Raw genomic sequence first — 23,029 nt, 5'->3', positions numbered from 1 at the left:
ATTCACACTGGGCTCTGTTCCCGGGATATTCCCGGAATAATTGCAGAGTTGTCTTTGATGTGAACGCAAGCCGGAATGCCATAAAATGTATTCCTGGGATCAGACCCTATTAACATTGCTGGGATCAATCCTGCAACCTTATGATTTATTTTCTTAACCCTATAGGCAAGAACATAATACAGAAAATAACTTTATTTCTACAAACTGTAAAATTCAAATTTAATTATGAAAATAACCTCAAAGATGACCTTTGCCTCAAGGCTTCACAATGCTTAAGTGCAGCGCAACAGTTAGCACAATTTTTTTTTTTTTTTTCTTTAAGTACTTTTACAAATAAAAGTTTAAAAGTGCTTTAGGCATATAGAAAAAAATGGACATAGTGGAAAAAACAAAACCATGAAATGGCAATTGAAGTATAATTTTTGATTGCAATGAATGCTAATGTCTGAAGAAAATGCATTTTCAACTTGTCTGTGTGGTTCGTTTTCTTTGAACGTTGCATTTTATATAGTGCTTTTCTGACACGACACACAAAGCACTTTACACAGTGAACAGGGGACTCTCCACAACCACCACCAGTGTGCAGCATCCACCTGGATGTGACGGCTGCCATAGTGCGCCGGTACGCTCACCACACACCAGCTATTGGTGGAAAGGAGAGAGTGGACTGATATGGCCAATTAATGGATGGGGATTATTAGGAGGCCATAATGGATAAGGGCCAAAGTGGGAAATTTGGCCAGGACACCCTGGGATTTTTTTTTTAATGACCACTGAGAATCAGGGCTTCTGTTAAACATCTCATACAAAAGACGGTGCCTTTTTTACAGTATAGTGTCCCCGTCAATATACTGGGGCGATAAGACCCAAACAGACCTCAGGGTGAGCACTCCCAGCTGGCCTCGCTAACACCTCTTCCAGCAGCAACCTTAGTTTTCCCCAGGAGGTCTCCCATCCAGGTACTAGCCAGGCTCAACCCTGCTTGGCTTCAGTGGGTAACCAGGTGAGAGCTGCAGGGTGATATGGCTGTTGGCTATACATTATACCCTGGTTGTCCCCCCCCCCCCAACTCCCAAGTCAGGTGGAAGTTCCAGAAAGGTTACAAATCGGGTGGGGGTGTGTGGATGTGGTTCCAACTTCTCATCCCTTTGTTCCTTCTCAGGTACTGCCTCAACCCTAAACCTGACGATTCAGACTCGTGGTAACGTATCTTCGGTGAATTCCCAGCTTGTGCTCTGCGAAGTAATTGGATCTTTGATCAGCACATTACGGGAGTTCCGTGCACTGTGTTTGCTGCGAAATGGACCAATGTTGCGTCCTGTTCTTGCTCCACATGTGGCATATTTCACTGACACTAGGAACAGCCCATTAAACCTGGATACACCAGTGAGTTTGGGAACATGTGCTATTCTGCTCTTTATTTTCTTGTTGGGGTGCATGTGTATATCCAGTTTTGGTACTACTGTATGTATTCCATTATAATGTTCTTCCTGCATTTTAGGAGTACAATGATGACCAGGCCAGGGGAATAGCCTGTGGTCTTGCCATGATAAAGAGACCACAGAAGACACCAAATTTTCTCGTCATTCATGGTCCTCCAGGAACTGGGAAGAGTAAAACCATTGGAGGCCTGCTGTTTAAACTACTGTCTTCGGTCAGTGTTTGTATAGTGCATGCTTGCAGCGACTCACTGCCAAGATGCATTTTATGTTGTTGCTGTGTTTTTTTTTTTTTGAGGATATTGTGTGTTTATTTCGATAGGGTGGTAAAGCTGTTGCTCCAGTGGGGAACCTTCCCGCCAAGGCTCGGCGAACACGTGTTCTGCTCTGTGCTCCCTCTAATGCTGCCATCGACAGTCTGATGAAGAAAGTCATTGTGATCTTTAAAGATAAATGCTGTGACCTCAACAATCCACAAGGTTCAGAGCTTGCATGCACATCCATTACATGTTCACAAGTCACAACATTACATTATTAGCATGCCCCTACCTGCCACACACATGAACACCTGCTTGGCCTTGGTTGCACAGTAAACCGGTACTAACGAAGTATCGCAATGTCAAAAAAATATAAATAGTACGATATCATGTTGCTAATTCTGTTAGCATGCTACACTATTTTGCTGTTGGCCAAATTTACAGGATGTCACCTTTTTTGAGATTTAAATCAATGATAATTTGACAATCGAATTCAAATCTTGAAATGGCCAAGTGTGATCAATAAAGAGCAAAAGGATGTAATTTAATTCAATAAATATAGCTGCAAGCGGCAATTATTGGGGGTTAAGCACATATGGAGAGATGACCATAATAATCAGATTTAACAGGAAAGATCCAGTGGAACCCTAATGCTAAAGCTAACCCTAACTGCCTTAATCACAGTAGCACCAATGGGATTTTAAGTTATAGTGCCCCCTAGCATCGCATTGAAATGTTGCATGTGACCTCAGTTTTAAGTTTTGAATATTGCGCTTACAAGATACAGGCCAATTAGTCAAAATAGGCCACGTATCAATTCTTTTCATACTTTGTCAAGAGGGTCTGTAGATGCTGTAAATCCCAATTTCGTGCAAATCGGGGGAAACTGCCAAGGACGAGTTTGGAAAAAGTAGGTTTTTAAAAAACATCAAAATGGTAGGAAAGTTCTTGCGGAAATGGAAATCTATGTGACCATATGATTTTGGGGCACTTAAGGATTTGGAGAAACAAAACAAAAAAAAATGTTCTAGCCTATACAGTTCAGGAGTTATTAGCAAAATGCAAATTAGCTTATAGCGCCACCGTATGGCCGCTTATCAAAATTTGATATACAGCTTTGTGGAGAGATGCTTTTTATGGATGAGTTTCAGGACCATCAGCCATTCACAATTCATGTTAAGTGCTGAAATTTGATTGGCTGCTGGCGGCCATTTTTGTTTTGTAGAATTGATATGTTTAAGGATATGTTAGCACTTGAACCAAAGAAGGTGCATCTTGTTAGTTGTAGCGTCCCCTATGGGCAGAAATGAACAAATTTGCGTGCATCCTCAACATGGCCTTTTGACTGTGTACCAGGTTTTGTTACATTTGGGCTTTGCATAGAGTAGATATTGATCAATTAACCAAGTTGTTTTCTGCCAAAGCAATTGTATCGCTAATATCGTCAGAACGAATTTACATCATTCTTTTGATAACTTTTTGTTAGAAGGGTCTGTAAATGATGTATACCTAATTTCGTGCGAATCGGGCAAACTGCCTTTTGAGTTTAAAAAAAAAATAAATAAAAAATTCCAAAAAATTCAGCCTTAGAATTAAATGGACTAAAATGAAGTATGTTTTGTAAGGCTTGACTCATGGAATCAGGGGGCGAAATAATTCTGATTCTAGCCCTTACGGCTGCAGAGATGAGTGAAAACTTAAATGTTTTTGTAGCGCCACCTAGGGTCGGATGGAGGTATGTGTATGCGCCTGAGTAGCGACTGGGATTTGGGACCATCCTGCCAAGTCTCTGGGATCTCTATGACTTATGGTTTTTGCTGCCCAGACTCTTAAGGCAGAAAAATAAGGAAAAACAGAAAATCAGTACAAATAGAAAATGGTTCCAGCACCTTCAGTGCTTGACACCCTAATAAACAGTCTGTATGAGAAATTCAAACGGAAAATACAGAATTTGTAACTGCAAGAATTTATGCATGTCTTAAGTCATTTTCTGTGTAATTTCATCAGAAATATGAGGCTATTTATTTGTTGCCTAAGTAACTGATTTAGTATCGATACAGAGGTACCAGGGCTGGTATCGGAACAACCCTACTTGGCCTTTTAATCTTTTTTCTTTGTGTGTGTGTGCGCGCAGGTAACTGTGGTGACATAAACCTGGTAAGGTTAGGAAGTGAAAGAACCATCTCAAGATCTCTGAAACCCTTCAGCCTTGACCACCAGACTAAAGCGAGAGCACGTGAGATAAATGCATGCACCAACACCATAAAATTCTTCTATATCAGTTCACGCTTGTGCGTAAACTCTTGAATTCCGTGTGTGTGTAGAGCGAGCCCAGCAGACTGTAGAAGCTGATGTACAAAGGCAGAAGGAGCAACTGGACCAGAGAATTGAAAATCTCTCCCAGCGCTGTGCAAAGACCAAGAAAGATTCGGCTGATGTAATTTATCCTACACACACACACACACACGGGACAATTGAGAACCACATGGTCTTCAAGAGATTTTAAAATACACAGAAAATAGGGCTGTGTGGAATGGAATACTAACAAACTACTAATTGCATTATTATGGCTTACTATAAAAATAAAATTGAATGGTATGTGAAATGACATGCCACAAAAACTGTATATTAAATACTTAATTTAATGCTTTCTTGAATTTGTTACCAAATGGGTTGGCTGACAGTTCAAGACATTTAAGGAGTCCAAGTTGCAGCTTCTAAACGAAAGAGAAAGACTGAGTCGGCAGATTAAAGAGGTACTGTAAACGATTGCATTGCTTTATAAACATGGCTCACAGTAGTTTCTGTGGTAATATTAACAGATGTCTCTGTCTCTTGTTCAGTGTCGTGGTAAGAGACATGAAACTCAGGCTCTGGTGCTGCAGAATGCTCATGTGATCTGCTGCACGCTCAGCACCAGCGGAAGTATCGTTCTCGAAAACGCATTCCGTCGACTTGGACATGAACCCTTCAGCTGTGTCATCATCGACGAGGTACTAAAATTAACCTTTGCTTATGGTACTATGAAAGCTGTTGGTGTAGTGTTTTGTTTTAATGGTTTCATTTTGTTTTTGTTTTGGATTCCCCTCTTTTTTTTTTTTTTTTTTTTTTTTTGGTCAAAAGACTAGTCAGATGGCAGCCATATTTAGGGTTCCAAACAGCAAAGCTGGAACCCTATTGCATTTGTACTGATTTTCTTATTTTTGTTTTCTGCCCTAAAACTATCTGGGCGTCAGGGCCGTAAGGCCTAGAGATCTCAAACTCTGTGGCATTTAGCAGATATGAGCTGACTTTATTTTTTTATGAAACTTTGTACTCATTAAAAGGACATTTTAGGAGGCTTTTTTTAAATTCCTCTTTCAGTTTTCTCAAATCTATTAGTCATGTGTTTGTCCATATTGACTATAACAACATTACACCTTTTTACATTTTCTGAAAAAGCTAATTTTCGAATTTCTAAGTTATTTGTTAAATTTCACAAAATTTGGAATGTCATATAGAACCCCTCATGACAATCTTTTTTTTAATTTTTATTCATCACTTCATTTAGCAGATTTAAGTCGTTATTTTCAGGCGTGGCCCATAATGCCTGTATCTTGTGAGCACAATATTAAAACTTCACAAAACATGGCATGCATTGTCACCAGGACAGTCTAAGGACGCATGCCAAATTGAATCCATTTATGATAATAGGGTGAGCTATATTATAATGATCAAATTAAGGTTGGGTTTAGGTTTAGTGCTAGGACTAATTGGCCTGTATCTTCAGAGGCAATGTGCAAGTTTTCACAACTTGGTACACATAGGTGCTAGGACAATCTGATAATGCATGCCAAAAATGTAAGCAATTTACAAGGCTAGAAGGCACTTAAATACCCTGTCTACACCGGGCACGTCCAGCGCAAAATGGTACGGGACACCAGTTTACTGTTGGCGCGACACGCTGCAACAGATGTTTCCAGTGTAGATCTAATGGGTTCTATTACTTTTGACGCGACACTCCGCCCACATCTGGTGTAGGCAGGGTTGAACTTTAAGACAATCCTCCATACTGTTCCAACAAATCTATTCCTATGAATCCAAAGCATTCAAATGATCTGTTCTTTCAAAACTGGCAATTTGGCCAAATTTAGGTCATTTTTCCAATCCTGCTTGGACCTCGATAGTTGCCGCTCGCGGCTGTATTAAGGTGCTTTGTTTATATAAATTTATTTATTGTATCATATATTACTGCAAGTACAAATCAGTCAATTTAATAGTTATGTATGTTTTACTCTGACATTTGCCATGGTGCTCCATTTTTCTATCTGCATATATGAATATGAAGGTTTATAATATGCTAACACACTGCCCATGAAGAGTAATGTTTCTGCATGTCACTGTCTTTTTGCACATTTGTAGGCTAGTCAGGCAAAAGAAACGGAGACGCTGATCCCAATGTTATACCGATGTCCTGCCGTAATCCTTGTTGGTGATCCCAATCAGCTTCCACCAACGGTGGTCTCCCAGGTAACCCAACAATGTAGCCATAGAGGATTATGTGTTACTTACCAGCGTGTATATTGAGAAATGTTAATACATTTCTGTATGGGCCTTTTCTCAATTACCTCTGGCGAACTGGTTCTCTACTTGAAGGAAAACATTTACTGTTAAATACCAGTAGTCTTTTTGTTTTTGTTTCACAAAACATTTTGAGGCTATGATGTGGTATCTTGTGTGTTGGAACAGAAAGCAAAGGAGTTTGGCTATGGTCAGTCTCTTATGGCAAGGTTATGTAAAAACCTTCATCCATCAATCCCGCAACACTCCCCCATCCTCTCCCTCAGCGTGCAGTACCGCATGCACCCTGACATCTGTGAATTCCCCTCCAAGTACATCTACAGCAATGCGCTTAAGAATGACCGGTAGGTACTCGCACACACATGCGCACCGCTATTAGATGAACAAGGGTTTACAATTCGGGTTTTTGAAGGGAAAGATAGACCCCTTCCCATGTTTAGGATGTCACAATGTGTGGGCAGGGGCAATGCAGGCAGTATGAACAGGAGGGTAGGACTTTGACCCAGTCTGAGTTAAAACTCCTCAGGCTGGTGAGTGCATGTTGAGCTGCCAAGCAAACTAAACCAGGAATCCACAGCCCCTATGATCTAAAGAAATGCCCAGTGATGTAGATATTATCGTCCTGCTTGCGACGTACTACCACCATGCTGTGAAGTCCTACTCATACCAGTAATGCAACACGCACAATGTCTCTAATTCCGCAGATTCACTCTTGCGAATACATTGGGTGTCTTTCACTTATAATCTGATTATAATAGCGCAATGCATCAAAATATCCATTTGTGACATGTACTGTAAATTAAGCAGCTGTTCTTATTTTTTTTTATGAAATTACTCTTTAAATTCACTCTGTCATCACACTATTTTTCGTCCTCTATGTGTGAATGTATTGGGCAAAGTGACACATCAGCTGTACCACAATTGGTAGATTTTGATTGGGAACACCAGACTGATGTGTTTGTGTGTAAAAGCATATAGTCCCAATTTGATCACTTAGTTCAATTGTTTGGTCCAAACCCGGGTTTGATTCTACCCACATTAGGTATCTCACATTATTTATGTTTGAACTTTGGTACGCTTGCATCATCAACATGAGTACCACCAATGTCCCCAAAGTTTTCCAATTGTCTATTGCAGGCGCATTGCGATTTGATGCGAAGGATGTGTGCTGCGATGCAAAGGCAATTATTTTATTTTTTTCTGAGACAAGCAGCAATGAGAAGTACATTAAACTAAACTATAATAAGTGTGACAGAGCATGCAAATGTGTGGTTCACTTCTGTGAGTTGGTCCGGATTGCTTTCATACTAATTGCCAACTGTACTTTTTGAAGTGGTCTCTGGTGCGGTTCACTGGTGTTTCACGCCAACCAAATGCACCACACACTGACATCAAATGAACCAAAGCTCTTGTGTGAAAGCGCCCTAAAGGGGGTCACACACTGGACACATCTGTTGGATGACACAGCAAATTCTAAAATGCATTTTTTTTTTTTTTTAATCAATGTACGCACGCCGCCGCTGCTGCTGCTTCTGCTCCGGAGGATACTCAAAATTTTTGCAGCGCCAGGGAGTGCAGCTCTCATAGTTTTCCATTAAATTCAACCCAAATCATTATCAAAGGACAGATTATTTACTCTAGCCATTACTGGATGATAAATTTTGTAGGCTATATAAAGGATACATGTGTACACAATATATTTTCAGTTACAAGTATTTTAGTTAGACAGCTTGAAGATGCTATTCAAGGCTTAATTATAGAGACATTTAAGTAATAAATGTTCAGTTTGGGCAGTTGCATCAGTTTCATACTCTAACCTGCAAACTCATCAATGGCACTGTTCATTCTTGAAGTAAAAAAAACCTTTAACTTTTTTGTATTGTGATTAGATTCGCAAACTTGGACTGCCACCTTCACCATATCAATGTGTCCTCTGTGCGATACCTGTGCCTTGTCCTACCTGTGATGGGGTGCGTGCGTGCATGTGTGTGACTGGCTTAAGTGGATAAAATGTGGTATTCTGATTGGTTCATCTGAGCATGTTTTGTCCTTTTTAGTGAGACAGCTCAGAAGCGCTGTTCCTTCAGCTGGCCCTTCAAGCCCTACAGAGTGTTCGATGTGACGGATGGACAAGAGAATAAGGAGAGAGAGTGAGCGATGGAGGGATATGGGTGGGCTGGGTGAAACTTTACTGCCTTTTGTGTCCGAACACTGTTAACTTGCTCTGTTTTCTCCATTGGTCAGTTCATTTATAAACCCCAAAGAGGTGACGCTAGTAATTCTTCTGTTGAAACTGATTTGTGAGAAGCAGTCGGTGCGGGTGGGTGTCATCACACCCTACAATGCCCAGAAACAACGGATACTGGATGACATCAGGGAGTCGGGCATAGAAAAAAACAAGCTCCTTCAGTGAGTCTTTTGTTATATCTGTTTTTGTTTTTTGTGCTGTCTTTTAATGTTAAAGAGAACATGAACTCAAAATTGACACTTTCTAAAATAAATGTCCACTGGTCCCTGGTCAGCTATTCTACATTAAGAGCAAATTTAAAATTCAATTATTTTTTTTTTTTTTTAATGGAATATTGCGGGGTCAATAAAAGTTCAGCTCAATTGACAGCATTTGTGGCATAATGTTGATTTACCACACAAAATAATTTTGACTCCCTTCCAATGTAAACATAGTGTAATTTTTACTTTAAATCATCAAGTAGTTAAAACAGCTTTTACTGATCTCATGTGAATTCTGCTCCTAGAATGAGGCATACACATTTTAATGTCTCATTCGTGGATGTTTTGTCTTGAACATCCTCCTATATAAATGCTCCTCTAAACACCTCCCCCAGAGGCATGGCCAATGTCTGAATGTCCGCAAACAGTATGTTGTTGCTCAGAGTAAAGACGAACAATTTTGTGAGTGTGCTGGCGCCTTTTACATTGTTCGTAAATTCATTCTTGTATATATTGTTGCGTAGAATTGAATTCAACCATTTAAACCAATTTGCTCTGCTTGTGTTTAATGATTGAGGCTCAGTTTCATACTGTTGTTGGGAAACACAAATTTCCCCAACCTATGTTTTGACTCCGTTTTATCTTTTCAATTGGATATTTGTGCAAGAGATTTTCCGTTTTTGTTCTGCTAGACAATTGGTACCAAGTATCCAGGTAGGTGTTTTATACTACATTGAATTTGACTGTCTTTCAAATAATGTATGTAATTGTGTGCTTTTAGGGTGGAAGTGGATACTGTCGATGGCTTTCAGGGCAGAGAAATGGACTGCATCATTGTGTCTTGTGTGAGAGCGAGCAGTGAAATGGGTTCCATCGGGTAAGTGCGCATTGACTGCAATGATACCTGAATATTAGTGTCCAACTTTGGAAATATCAGGTTTCTTTTTGTAACATTACGATATTTCCAACTTTAAGGTTTGTTGGAAATCGGCAGAGGATGAATGTGACCATTACGAGAGCCAAATTTAGTCTGTTCATACTGGGACATCTACGCACACTCAGGGTAACGTACACTCACTCAGACTAGCTCGAGTCAACCCACCTCAAGGGTACTTGCAGAATCCTGTAAGAGCTTGACGTTTTAATAAAATGTATCTGCTTCTGCAGGAACAGAGCGACTGGGGAGCGTTGATCGAGGATGCCAGGAGGCGTGGAAATATAATCAAGACAGTGGAGAGAGATTTCCGAAGCGACGCAAGAAAGATTCTTAAACCAGATCAAAGTCTCTCTCATTCGCCTGTTGGCAAACCGAGCACTGTGACATCGCATGCACCCATGGAAACAGTTCCTGCCCCCACGTCACATAACCGCCACAATGTTGACTACCATCTGAGCGGCTCTTCCACCTTGGGCAGTGGTCAATCAAGACCGCAGATGCCACGGCTAATACCTTTGGACTGCCCTAGAGACCCACGAATGACTGAAAGGCCCACAGACCCCCGCTTTGGTCGCCGCTCTGCAATCGGAGAACAGAGGCCGGACAGAGAGAGGCGGGGCTTAGTGTCACACCATCCAACACGCAGACCCACGCTGCATAATAGGGACTCTCGTAATACCGCCCACTCTTCCCGATACTCTTCAAAACGCCACAGGAGATAATTGAATTATCCCTGTTTTTATTTGTCATTAAAATGTCACAGAAGTGCATTAAGAGAGCTTTTCTTCCTCATGTCCTCTTCAATATGTTTTGAAAGCTCTCCATGTGCAAAGGGTCCGTATTAAATCTTTCTCAGGCAATAGTTTAATAATTGGCGACGTGATCTAGTTTCATGACAATGCTTACCTTTTGTGATCTTGAAAATGTCTTCCTTAAATTTGCTGCTAAGAGCATGATATGGTTATCAAATTATCTTCATGGAGATACTTTTTGTTTTTCTTTTTTTTTGGGGGGGGGTGGGGGGGGATTTTGGGCTTCTCTCCAAAGTTAAAAACATTAATGCAATAACTCTAAATACTATCAAAGTTGTTCAAAAAGAACTGTCTTTTGGTGTTCAAGTCTCTAAATTGTCACTTATTGGAATGTAACATTTTACAAGGTTTTTTGCAGGGAAGAACTTGGTGTGTAAATGCATTTGTGTGTGAATGCAGTGGCGTTTGTGTTTTTCACTGGTTGTTTTAGACTGACTTTTTAATGTACAGGATGAGGCAAGTTGGCCTTCTGTTAAACATGGCTTATTTTTGATTGAGGTGACTGTTAGAATCATATTTGGAAAGGATTGATTTGATCACTGAGGAAGCAAAAAATGGAACCAAGAAAAAAAGATTCCTTTAAATTTATTTCAAATGTAAAAAATGTCATGGTGTGTTTTGATTTGTAAAGTTGTAGCGAGATGTTTGAAGTTAAAGTATACTTGTCAGATGCCTGGAGACTGAAAATTGACTGTGTTTGAATATATTTGTGACAGTTTTACAAAAGTGTAGAAAGAGGCTTGTTTTGTACTGATGCACTTTTTGTATGTGAAATTATGCTCCCTCATAGAGCAGTGCAGATGTGGGACATAAAACAAAAATGTAATATATTTTTTTTTTTTTTTGTGTGCGTGCGTGCTTTGTACATGCTGGTTTGTTTTGCAGGCATGCAAATTCTGTTGCTGACTGAATTATGATTATATGTGCCACAGTAATACCATGGTATTCTTTGAAGTATTTTGGATTGTGTTAACACCTTGGTGTATAGCAGTCATTTAGGATTTTACCACCTGATACCATTACTGTACCATGCTACTGCCACAGTATAAAGGTCATTTTCTTTCTAGCCCATCATTTGAGTCGTTCCTGGCTTTGAGCTTTGCTCGTTCAAATATAGATCTGTGTGTGTGTGTGTGTGTGTGTGTGCGCGCGTGCGCCTTGCAAAAGTATTCAGACCCCTGACCAATTATCTCATATTACTGAATTACAAATGGTGCATTGAAATTTCATTGTTTGATATTTTATTTCAAAATCGGTTATTGTTAGGTGACACTGGTTTTATGTTGGGAAATAAAAAAAAACAACTGAAATATCTTGCATAAGTATTCAACCCCTGGCTGTGGAAGCTGTCGGGTTACACCGATGAAAGAAATTGCCTTAACGAGGACACCTGTGAATCATTAAAGTTGCAATCACATTTTCTGGATTAAAAAAAACCCATTCTTGAAGGATCATTGGTCAGGTTGAGAATCTGAAGACCAAAGTGTATTCCACAGGAGTTAGAGATGAAATAATAAAAATGTATAGATTAAGGAAAGGGTACAAAATAATATCCAAATGTTTGGATATCCCAGTGAGCCCAGATCAATAATCAGGAAGTGGAAGCTGCACCATACCACCCAGGCACTGCCAAGAAAAGGACTCGGCACTCTAACAAAAAGGAGACTTGTGAGAGAAGCCACAGAGAGGCCAACAATCACTTTGAAGGAGCTACAGAGTTCAGTGGCTGGGAGTGGAGTAATGGTGCACCAGTCAACCATATCAAGAGCACTGCGTAACGCTGGCCTCTATGGGAGGGTGGCAAGAAAGAAGCTGTTACTCCAGAAGTACCATCTGAAAGCATGTTTGGAGTTTGCCAGAAAGCATGTGAGTGACCCAGCTGTGGGAGTGGGAGAAGGTTTTGTGGTCAGATGAGACCAAGATAGAGCTTTTTGGCCAAAACTCAAAGTGCTATGTGTGGCGTAAACCTAACACTTCCTATGCCTCAAGACACACCATCCCTACAGTGAAGTATAGTGGCAGCATCATGCTGTGGGGATGCTTCTCAAGCAGGGATTGGGCATCTTGTTGGAATTGAAGGAAGAATGGATGGAGCAAAATATAGGGAAATACTGCAAGAGAACCTGCTTCAGTCCATTAAAAACTGAAGGCTGGGAGGAAATTCATCTTTCAGCAGGACAATGATCCCAAGCACAAGGCCAAAGCAACATCGGAGTGGCTCAAGAACAAAAAGATAAATGTCCTACAGTGGCCAGTCAAAGTCCTGATCTCAATCCTATTTGAAAAGTGCAGTCCACAAGTGTCACCTGAACAACCTGGAGCAAATCTGCTGAGAAGAATGGGCCAAAATCACTTCGTCACTGTGTGCAAAACTGGTACATATGTACCCCAAAAGATTTAAAGCAGTTATTGCAGCAAAAGGTGGCTTGACCAAATATTAATGTGTGGGGGTTTAATACATATGCAAGCAAGATATTTCATTTTTTTATTTTTCATAAAAATATTTCCCAACAAACAACAATTTCACCTAACAATAATTGATTTTTGAGTTTCAGTGTTTTAAAATAAAATATCAAACAGAATTAAAGTGATTTTCAGAATGAAATCACTTTCTCTTTTTCTCCCTGAACTCTCAGGAAAAAGTTAATGTTATTTACTTCAAATTGAAAACGCTCCCTAAAATGTATAATTGTAGTTAAAGTTCACCCAAAAATGAAAATACTCTCATCATTTAGTCTTCCTTTTGCCATTCCATATATGTGACTTACTTTCTTCTGCAGAACACAAAGATTTTTTAGAAGAATATTTCAGCTCTGTAGATCCATACAATGCAAGTGCTTGGTGACCAGAACTTTGAAGCTCCAAAAAGCACAGAAAGGCAGCATAAAAGTAATCAATATGACTCCAGTGGTGTCATCCATGTCTTTAAAAGCTATATGATAGGTGTGGGTGTGAAACAGATCAATATTTAAGTTTTTTACTATAATTTTCCACCTTTGACCAGCCCTAACCAGGTGGTGATATGCAGAAATAATGCAAATTGCCAAAAACAAACGGAAGAATGTGGAATTGAAAGTGGAGATTGATAGTAAAAGAGGACTTAAATATTAATCTGTTTCACATCCATTATTATACTCCAATGATCACCCATTATGTATGAGCATCATTTTAATCATGCTTCTTCCTATAAGTGGACTGAGGAAGAGGCATTGGACTCATAAAGAATCATCTTGACGTATTCTCCCTATATACTGTATTGATATTCTGAGGAAGGTAATCAATGCTCGCTGACTCAGGTAAAAGCTCTGATCCTCTCAGGTGCAGCAGCTCTGCGCAATAGCTCTGACACTGCTACTGTGAGGTGACATGGCATTTTTCTCTCATCAAAAAGAGCGTGGTCAGCAAGGACTTTGATTTTGCTCTTGTTGTAATTTTACATTATTGGAGCAGCATCCTGTTATGTTGTCCTACTGGGTTACCTCCCCCCATCCTCCCCGGAATCCACGCCTCTGGCTCAGACCAAAAATAAATCCAAAATTCTCTCTGTGTTCCTTTACAACTGATGTCATTCCCCTAAATTCTGTCTATTTTACAAGACCAGATAGAAGACTATGAGTCATTCCTAATACGCTGTACATTATCATGTCCCCATCACATTGTATATCTAAATATATACTGAATACGTTTAACTCACAATTTTTGATGGAATTCATATTTGTTGATATACTTTATTTGATTTATAATAGTTGAACCGAGATTGGCTACACGCTAATTTATGTAAATACACTAAACTGACAAGTTTGATCGTGACCCTGCGTCTTGCTGGCTTTCCAGTGTCTAACAAAGGTGCATTGTGGTTTTTAGAGGCCGTGTCAACTTTAAAAAATGTTTCTCAAAACACCTGCATTCTGTTATACTTATTGTGTTGTGTCTAAGCTTTTTTAGCATGGAAACGCATTTGGTCTGAAAGGCCCCTTAACCCTATTAGGCTGTTCGGTCATTTTTGACCGATTTCATTTTTGTTTTAATAAAAATGGTTTCCTCAATCTAAATGGTTCAAAACTTGGTGACTTTATTTAGATATGCAATCTGAATAAAAAATAAATAAAATTGGACTTCATTTGATGAGTCTAAGTGGTCATAAAAAAAAAAATGCAACACCTTGGCTGTTAGCGGTCAAAATTGACCGACCATAGGAAATAAATGGGAAAGACTCTAACACAGAGCAATTTTTAAAATATGTGTTGAATACAATCTATATATCAGCCACAACGCTGAACGAACACACACAGAAATGAAGAGGAGAGACTACAAAACATCCAGAGTGCAACACACACACACCACACACACAATTGCAAGCAGAATGCACACACACAGTCACAAACATTCCCATATACATACAGACGAACATTAGTTCTGTGGCGGCACAATAGCAAAACACTATACTGTTCATGAGACCCTGGAACAATTGCTTGACTCCAGTGATGAAGAACAAGGGCTTGCTGAGGTGGCTGCATAGAACACTGCAGCTGCACTACTGGCTATTATTGTCTCAACATGATTTTCAAGTCATTTTCTTTTTCTTTTTCTCACCAGATGGCAGCAGTCTGCCTCAATACATGACACATTCTCATATTTTCTTTATGTTTAAGTTTATAGAAGTGTAGAATTTTGCTTATTTGCATATGCAAATGATTGTGTAATTGAAAAATGTACATGTAAATATGATCTAAATAACCTAAAATCCCAAAAGAAGTGCATCATTTTATTGTTACTACTTCAGGGAAGTTAGTGTTATAACATTTCATAAAAAAAAAAAAAAGAGGGTACACTTTTATTGTACCCGGTCAAAAATGACCGCAAACAGCCAAAGTGTCGACCATTTTTGAACAGCTTAGGAGGGTTAAGGCCAAAGTGTATTTCAGTTGTCCGCACGGCGCTACATTTCACGACTTAAATTCCATCATGAGCACAATCTGCGTGTACTGTGCACAGCAAGATTTTTTAGACAGGCAGACAGTCCACGTCTGTGTGTGTCATTTGCACATTTGCCTGGTGTTGACTGTCCTAAAGAGTATCACAATGCTGTGCACACACGTAGAACAAGTCGGTATGGGGTTGAGGTCAAAAGAGTATACTTTGAAAGGCTGAGCATTCGACTGCCTGAGGCAGAATGGCAAGTGGAAAAACAAAGTTTACATGCAGAAAAATCTGAGATATTACCACACGATACATTAGATGGCCGAGTGAATCGTGTAAAGTGCAGCGTATAGTGCGTTAAGACATAAATGTTGTTGATGTAGTGCTCAAAGAAATGACCAACACAGAAACAACTCAGAGGTGGCCAAGTAACAGTCACATTTACTGCAATGTTTACAGTGATGTAAAATTTCATCCATTTATTTTAATTTTGTAAATTCATTAACTGCAAGTTTTACAGTGCAATAAACCCCATCCTACACTTTTGCAATAAATTCTGTATTCTATTTTCACTCTTGGTACATTTAGTGCTTAAATTCATCCTTTGTAATACCTGACTGTAAAGTGTACAGTGTAAACTCTACGTTATAGATTCATACTATATAATTTGTGTGCTGTAAAGTTTACAGTATAATAAAACCTTTTTGCCTCTTATGTATAGATGTAGATCCAAACAAAAATATTCTCTACCAAAAATAATCCAATAATGTGTGGGTTTACAATAATTAGATTTGATTAGATATCTTCTCATAAGAGTTGGATACTTTGTTTGTGTCCTGAATACTTTGTAAATATTAATGCTCTCTAACTGTGGCAACAAACATTCCTATAACAACCAGCGGTACAGTGCCTAAAATCTTAATATTCATGATAACAAATATCACAATCATATTCATAATCTTTGCTTTTTTGGAATAACAGTGAGCGCTCATTACATACATCTGAATGTTAAAAAATGCATCGGAAGAGTGTAGAAATGTGAAGCCGCAGCTTTCCCGTCTTTCCGTAAAGACAGAACCTTCTAGACGCCACGGTCAGACTGTCCATCCATGTGAGAACATGCCCTTCCATCGAGCCAATCAGAGCAAAGGAAGCGCGGTGAGCATTGAATCTCACAGCAACTGATGAAGAAATCCCTTCTTGTTGGTTTATTTTAATTTGTGTGTAGTGTGTATGTGTGTGTGTTTTTGGTATCTTTCATCCTTGGCGTATATGCGAGGAGTGCTTTGAGTTCCTTTTATTTGTAGCCCTACTAGAGTCTTTTAGTCTCGCTCTCGATCTTGATCTCCTGCTGGGCGATCTGCGTCCTTTTGAGGGCGATGGTGAGCGGCATTCCCTCTCTGTGGCCGCTGGTGCTGAAGCAGGGGTATCTCAGGAGGTGGCGGAGCCCAGCAGGATGGCAAGGAGCGGGCAGAGCAGCAGTGCCAGGCTCAAAGTGAGTGCGCTGGCATGGTTACACTTTTTACCTCCATCGCAGCGAGACTGTTGGCACAAAACACCCTTAAAGTCCGGTGCGCAAACACAGCGCTGATTTTGAAAGCATGTCCCCCCGTTCTGGCACAATAGTAACTCCTCGTCACACACGTTTGCTGTGGAGAAGATGAGAGAATTTTTTTTACTTACAATTTTTATGAACATACTGTACTAAAAGATTTCTCAAGAAGCAATTGTGAAAGTCTGCCTACACACTAGAGAAGGATTTGTCAAAGCGTTTTGACTGATACAGCATTCTGACTCAAGAGCATTATCAGTTTGTAATCAAGCGGGAATACAGCGATTCTAATGTTTACAGACAGTAATGAGAACACATATAGTTTTGTTGTTATTCGCTCTCTTTTACACTATTTCATAAATGCAGCCCTGATTATTGCTTGGTGGCTTGTATCTGTGTCAAATTTAATATGGGCGTCTGGTGTCATTAAAAAGCAAAATAGGGTCGCAGGAGTCTGGGTACTAATGAGACCAGGTGCTGCACACCTGACCCCAAACTGTCTCACTGCCTCAGCAGTGAACAATGAGTTTGTGTCTGTGTGTGTGAACGAAGACCGAACATGATAGAAAAACAGGAAGACTATGTCAATGCTCAGAATAGCATACTACCATAATACTCTTACTATTTCTGCAGTATACACTGTTCATTGTGCACAATACACATAAGCTCTCGAGCACCTCACACACACTTGATTCTTACAACGTCATGCATCATTGCACTTGACTTGGATTCCATTTCCTATGTGACAAATGAACCAAAATAAATATTTACCATGATTTTTTTTATCTTCTATACTAATTTGATTGGACTGCCAGAAAGTTAAGACTTTATTACACAAAACTGAAAAATTGTAAATACACTTTTTTTTTTCAGAGAAATAATATTCTTTGCTTGCAGAATACAGCGCAACAGTTCCCGCCCACTGATTCCGGAAGTATTTTCCCCCTTTTTTTCCCCATAGGGATTTCATTAAATCTTTCATAAAAGAGTTCTAAGCCTTTAACAAAACCAACCAGCTCCGAGGTTAATCACAACATTACAAACTTTGATTTGAAGCAAAACAATTTTTTTTAAAATCAGATAAAAAGACAAAGATGCAAGAAACGTTTTTAATGAGGGAATGAACGATAATCCAATGAAGCATTACGAATGACGTAATCAAATTTAAAACAATGGGAAAATATAAAACTATTGATTCAAAGTTGTTGGTCATAAGTATACAATCAAAATATTTAACATTTCTGGCTAAATATTCAGATTACTCGATCGTGTCATTCGCAGTACTTCATGAAAGTGGGTAGTAGCTGCAAAACTCTTTTGGCTCGCTTTGTTAGCTCTGACTGAAATTCTGCTATTTTAAAAAAATTACATTGAAATAAAGCAGACTGATGGCTTCAGCATAAGCATATACAGTTGTGCTCAAAAGTCTGCATACCCTGGCAGAAACTGTGAAATTTTGGCATTGATTTTGAAAATAGGACTGATCATGCAAACAAACTGTCTTTCATTTAAGGATAGTGATCATATGAAGCCATTTATCATCACATAGTTGTTTGGCTCCTTTTTAAATCATAATGATAACAGAAATCACCCAAATGGCCCTGATCAAAAGTTTACATACCCTTGAATGTTTGGCCTTGTTACAGACACACAAGGTGACACACACAGGTTTAAATGGCAATTAAAGGTTAATTTCCCACACCTGTGGCTTTTTAAATTACAATTAGTGTCTGTGTTTAAATAGTCAATGAGTTTGTTAGCGCTCACGTGGATGCACTGAGCAGGCTAGATACTGAGCCATGGGGAGCAGAAAAGAACTGTTAAAAGACCTGCGTAACAAGGTTATGGAACTTTATAAAGATGGAAAAGGATATAAAAAGATATCCAAAGCCTTGAAAATGCCAGTCAGTACTGTTCAATCACTTATTAAGAAGTGGAAAATTCAGGGATCTCTTGATACCAAGCCAAGGTCAGGTAGACCAAGAAAGATTTCAGCCACAACTGCCAGAAGAATTGTTCAGGATACAAAGAAAAACCCACAGGTAACCTCAGGAGAAATACAGGCTGCTCTGGAAAAAGACAGTGTGGTTGTTTCAAGGAGCACAATACGATGATACTTGAACAAAAATGAGCTGCATGGTCGAGTTGCCAGAAAGAAGCCTTTACTGCGCCAATGCCACAAAAAAGCCCGGTTACAATATGCCCAACAACACCCTGACACGCCTCGCAGCTTCTGGCACACTGTAATTTTGAGTGACGAAACCAAAATAGAGCTTTATGGTCACAACCATAAGCGCTATGTTTGGAGAGGGGTCAACAAGTTGTGTTTTGGGGGTGTGTGAGCTCTAAAGGCACGGGGAATCTTGTGAAAATTGATGGCAAGATGAATGCAGCATGTTATCAGAAAATACTGGCAGACAATTTGCATTCTTCTGCACGAAAGCTGCACGAGACGCTCTTGGACTTTCCAGCACGACAATGACCCTAAGCACAAGGCCAAGTTGACCCTCCAGTGGTTACAGCAGAAAAAGGTGAAGGTTCAACAGTTTTATCTAGTGCATTTATTACAACCAGTAAATACTCCCTGCATGTAGATCCACTTAACCATAGAACAAAACAAATGTTCGTGAACTAGATGACTAATCCTGGTCCGGAAGTGTGTTCCCTAATGGATTCCCCCCGTTCTCTCTCCTCACAGTGTTAGCGGTTCTGGCTGTGGGCCAGTTTCATTTTCAAGATGGATCACAGGGAAAATGCATAGCGCAGGGGTTCTAAAAGCATCCTGGGAATCGAGGTACAAATGTGATCATTACCCCACAAACCAGTTTCCAATGAGCTTCTTACACTCTGCAGATGCGCACAGCAGCACCTTATTTGAATACTCAAGTAGTGGGAAGTACAAGACAAACCTATTAGATGCAGACCAATACTGCTTTGAGGTGTGGCAAATATCTAAGTAGAGTTATTTACTGTGCGAGAAGTTCAGAATAGCTTACCACCGGAGGCCTGGGTAGCTCAGCAAGTAAACTACCTTGGACGCTGACTACCACACCTGGAGTCACAAGTTCAAATCCAGGGCATGCCGAGTGACTCCAGTCAAGCTTCCTAAGCAACCAATTGGAACGGTTGCTAGGGAGGGTAGAGTCACATTGGGTAAACTCCTCGTGGTCGCTATAATTTGGTTCTCGCTCTCGGTGGGGCGCGTGGTGAGTTGTGCGTGGATGCCACAGAGAATAGTGTGAGCCTCCACACGCTCTAGGTCTCTGCTGTAATGCACTCAACAAGCCACATGATAAGATGCGTGGATTGACTTTCTCAGACACAAAGGCAACTGAGATTCATCCTCCGCCACCCGGATTGAGGCGAGTCACTACGCCACCATGAGGACTTAGAGTGCATTAGGAATTTGGCATTCCAAATTGGGAAGAAAAGGGGAGAAAATAAATAAAAAAAAAAAAAAAAAAAAAGACTATATAATATGCCACTATACTACTCTTACTACATAGGGCAGAATTAGTTTGTAGTATAGTAGGGGCAAAGAATAGCATACTATCTCTTGTCAAATCAAATTCTCTTAATTTTGAGGCCACTACCCTTTTTGTGCTTTTTGTAAAGTTTTTTTTTCATTCAAATAAAAGACTATACAAACATATCATTATTTTTAAATAAGAAGCCTAAGTTTTTATTTTAACTTCAATGATGTCAAACATCATTGGTTCTCGCATGTCTTGTGACCAATCGTCATTGGCGTCAAATCTAGTGCGACATATTTGAATGTACGCAAACCTGAATTAGATTTGAGTACTGCAGCGGAGGTGAAGATTCTCAGTAAACAGCGGTTTAAATCTGTTTAGGTCTGTTCATTACACAAAGCTGTTGTATGGCTGCAGAAGACTTGGAGTGTAATGCATGAGTCGTATGCTACTGTTTTGGTTGTTTATTGCCATTTTTGGAGCTTGACAACCCCCGGCCACATTCACTCTTGTTTTATAAAAACAGCAGCATTATGGACTTTCAGTAAAATATCTTTCTTGTTCCACAGAAGAAAGAAAATCATATTGGACATGTTTAACGGTAATCATTTTCTTTTTACGGGAGGATGCAATGCTAGTATCTAACTAATGATTGCAAGCCAGAGCCGGTAATGGTATTACACACACTGTAACTTTAATATCAGGTAGCTTTCAGTAAACAAAAGCTTTGTAAAAGTGCCTATTAACATCTGATTTCAAATGTATATTGGCCGAGGAGAATGGAAATGCCAGTGCACACATTGACATTGATTTGTTAATTAGATGGTAGAGTTGAATGAAGTCTAATTGGAAAGTACTTAATGAATCTGGGAGGTACTTACGGAAGCAGCCCTGTTTCCAATAGTAACCGGGGAGACACTCATCACATTTGACTCCAGTGGCGCCATCTTTACATTGACAGAACCCGGTACCGTTACAGCGGTCATGAACTGAGCCTATTGTATTACAGTTACACTCTAAAAAGGCAATGAAGAAGAAAAGAGAATTAGAGGCTGTTTCAGTTTACAGTATTTCTGAACATTTATGTTCATCACAAAGTAATGAAAATGCTTGTTTGTTTTCACTGTAATAGACACTTTAGCCTGCCTCCTTTTTTGTTTTGCTAGTTCACTAAATCTCTGAACAAATTGTAACCTGCCAGCATAAATGTGTGTTGCGTTGAGTTATTTTAAACGCACCTGTGGACATTTCATTCATTGCACAAGGTTAAAAACAAGCTAAGAATTCGCTGATCAGTTAGCATGCTAATTGTTTAAATTGTTTTCTGTTCGTATCATTTCATCTCACTTCACATATTAATGTCTACAGCAGCAGCATATGTCATGTTGGGATCATGTTAATTTCATATAATAATTTATTACCATTTTGGCAAATAGACAAATTGTCTTTAAGCCATTTAGATTAGTGGTCAACCAATATGTGTTTGTCAATGTCTGATGGACAATAAAATGCTGATAAATGGGTGTTTCTTTACTTAACTGAGAACGTCCTTTAAAATTAAGTCTTGTTAAAATATTTTTCACACTCTTACTAGTTTATTTAATTTGTCTACTAACAATGTCCAACAGTGTATACATGCATCAGAGTAGAATTGTGTCATTTGTTTTCTGAAAGTCATGAAAATTCCCACATCTCAAAATCTGAATTCTGTGGTTGAAATGAAGGTGATGGAAATTACACTTTTATCGTTTTAGAAATAAAATGGCAGATGACTTTGTTTTGCTGAGACTAATTTCATAGCTAACATTTTATGTATTCTAAAAACACACAATTAAATAATATTTTGACACTTTTTCCACACAAAATTACAGCTTGATTGGAAATGATGCCCAATAAAAATATCCTGCTTATATTTAAATGATATTTACCTTGATTTTCTTTGTTTTCTTCAAACATAACTAGTCTCATATTTAATCTCAAGCATGCTCTTCACTGACACTTTTGTCCACTTGGTTAAGAAGTACACTAACTTTTGAAAAAACTTTATTAGGGGAAAAACTGTTTAGAAATGACGCCACAACTGTGCAACAGCCAACATTTTTGAAATATTGATAGAAATAATTTTTACACAATAAAAATTGAAATGGTTTGGTTATTTCACTCTTCATTTAGATGATCATGGTTTTAAATGTGTAATAATTTGTATTTTATAGTGGATTTTCATAGCTTCATAAGTCTGGTTCTGAAACAAACCTAAAACTAAAAATCTATACATAAAAGGCATTTGAATAGTATCAAAAATACATGATGAAGGCCTGGTAAAACATTTCTAAGTCAGTTTTAATGTGATCTTCATATAAGAAAAAGGAAAAAGTTGAAATGTGTTTTAATAAAAATCAACCCGTGAGACATGAAATTGCACAAAGCAGAAGAAACAACCAAAAACGTAATACAGTTTGCATTATACAATTTGCCGAACTTAACTTATTTGACAGTATATTTAATCAGGTGTCATATTAAAAGACTTTAGGTAGATTTAAGACTGGCTCAATGAAACTACCACTTTGTTTAATCAACCAAACAGGCACAATTAACATCTGATGCCGATAATCTCAAAATGGCCAAAATCAG

At 39.1% G+C, this 23,029-nt stretch overlaps 2 protein-coding genes across 10 annotated transcripts in view; one reads left to right on the top strand and one right to left on the bottom strand.

The window, feature by feature from the left end:
- Positions 1 to 11,524, top strand: part of LOC127430463 (probable helicase senataxin) — a 30,317-nt gene extending 18,793 nt beyond the window's left edge. For 5 of the 6 annotated variants that reach the window (XM_051680244.1, XM_051680245.1, XM_051680243.1 and 2 more), the window contains 15 exons: positions 1,163 to 1,386; positions 1,502 to 1,654; positions 1,762 to 1,918; positions 3,831 to 3,932; positions 4,021 to 4,133; positions 4,381 to 4,452; positions 4,540 to 4,689; positions 6,098 to 6,205; positions 6,425 to 6,600; positions 8,146 to 8,226; positions 8,314 to 8,406; positions 8,501 to 8,665; positions 9,486 to 9,581; positions 9,680 to 9,767; positions 9,872 to 11,524. In XM_051680244.1, the coding sequence (XP_051536204.1) occupies positions 1,163 to 1,386; positions 1,502 to 1,654; positions 1,762 to 1,918; positions 3,831 to 3,932; positions 4,021 to 4,133; positions 4,381 to 4,452; positions 4,540 to 4,689; positions 6,098 to 6,205; positions 6,425 to 6,600; positions 8,146 to 8,226; positions 8,314 to 8,406; positions 8,501 to 8,665; positions 9,486 to 9,581; positions 9,680 to 9,767; positions 9,872 to 10,363 (2,270 nt within the window). In that variant the 3' untranslated portion in view covers positions 10,364 to 11,524. The remainder of the gene's footprint in view (positions 1 to 1,162; positions 1,387 to 1,501; positions 1,655 to 1,761; positions 1,919 to 3,830; positions 3,933 to 4,020; positions 4,134 to 4,380; positions 4,453 to 4,539; positions 4,690 to 6,097; positions 6,206 to 6,424; positions 6,601 to 8,145; positions 8,227 to 8,313; positions 8,407 to 8,500; positions 8,666 to 9,485; positions 9,582 to 9,679; positions 9,768 to 9,871) is intronic. The other variant, XM_051680242.1, reaches the window with a different exon arrangement.
- Positions 11,525 to 15,801: 4,277 nt separating this feature from the next.
- Positions 15,802 to 23,029, bottom strand: part of LOC127430465 (netrin-G2-like) — an 88,794-nt gene continuing 81,566 nt past the window's right edge. For all 4 annotated transcript variants that reach the window (XM_051680247.1, XM_051680248.1, XM_051680249.1 and 1 more), the window contains 2 exons: positions 21,280 to 21,414; positions 15,802 to 17,022 (listed from right to left, as the gene is read on the bottom strand). In XM_051680247.1, the coding sequence (XP_051536207.1) occupies positions 16,805 to 17,022; positions 21,280 to 21,414 (353 nt within the window). In that variant the 3' untranslated portion in view covers positions 15,802 to 16,804. The remainder of the gene's footprint in view (positions 17,023 to 21,279; positions 21,415 to 23,029) is intronic.

Source organism: Myxocyprinus asiaticus, chromosome 40 (genome assembly GCF_019703515.2).
Source record: "Myxocyprinus asiaticus isolate MX2 ecotype Aquarium Trade chromosome 40, UBuf_Myxa_2, whole genome shotgun sequence".
Classification (NCBI taxonomy): Eukaryota; Metazoa; Chordata; class Actinopteri; order Cypriniformes; family Catostomidae; genus Myxocyprinus; species Myxocyprinus asiaticus.
This window is presented reverse-complemented; position numbering and strand designations above follow the sequence as displayed.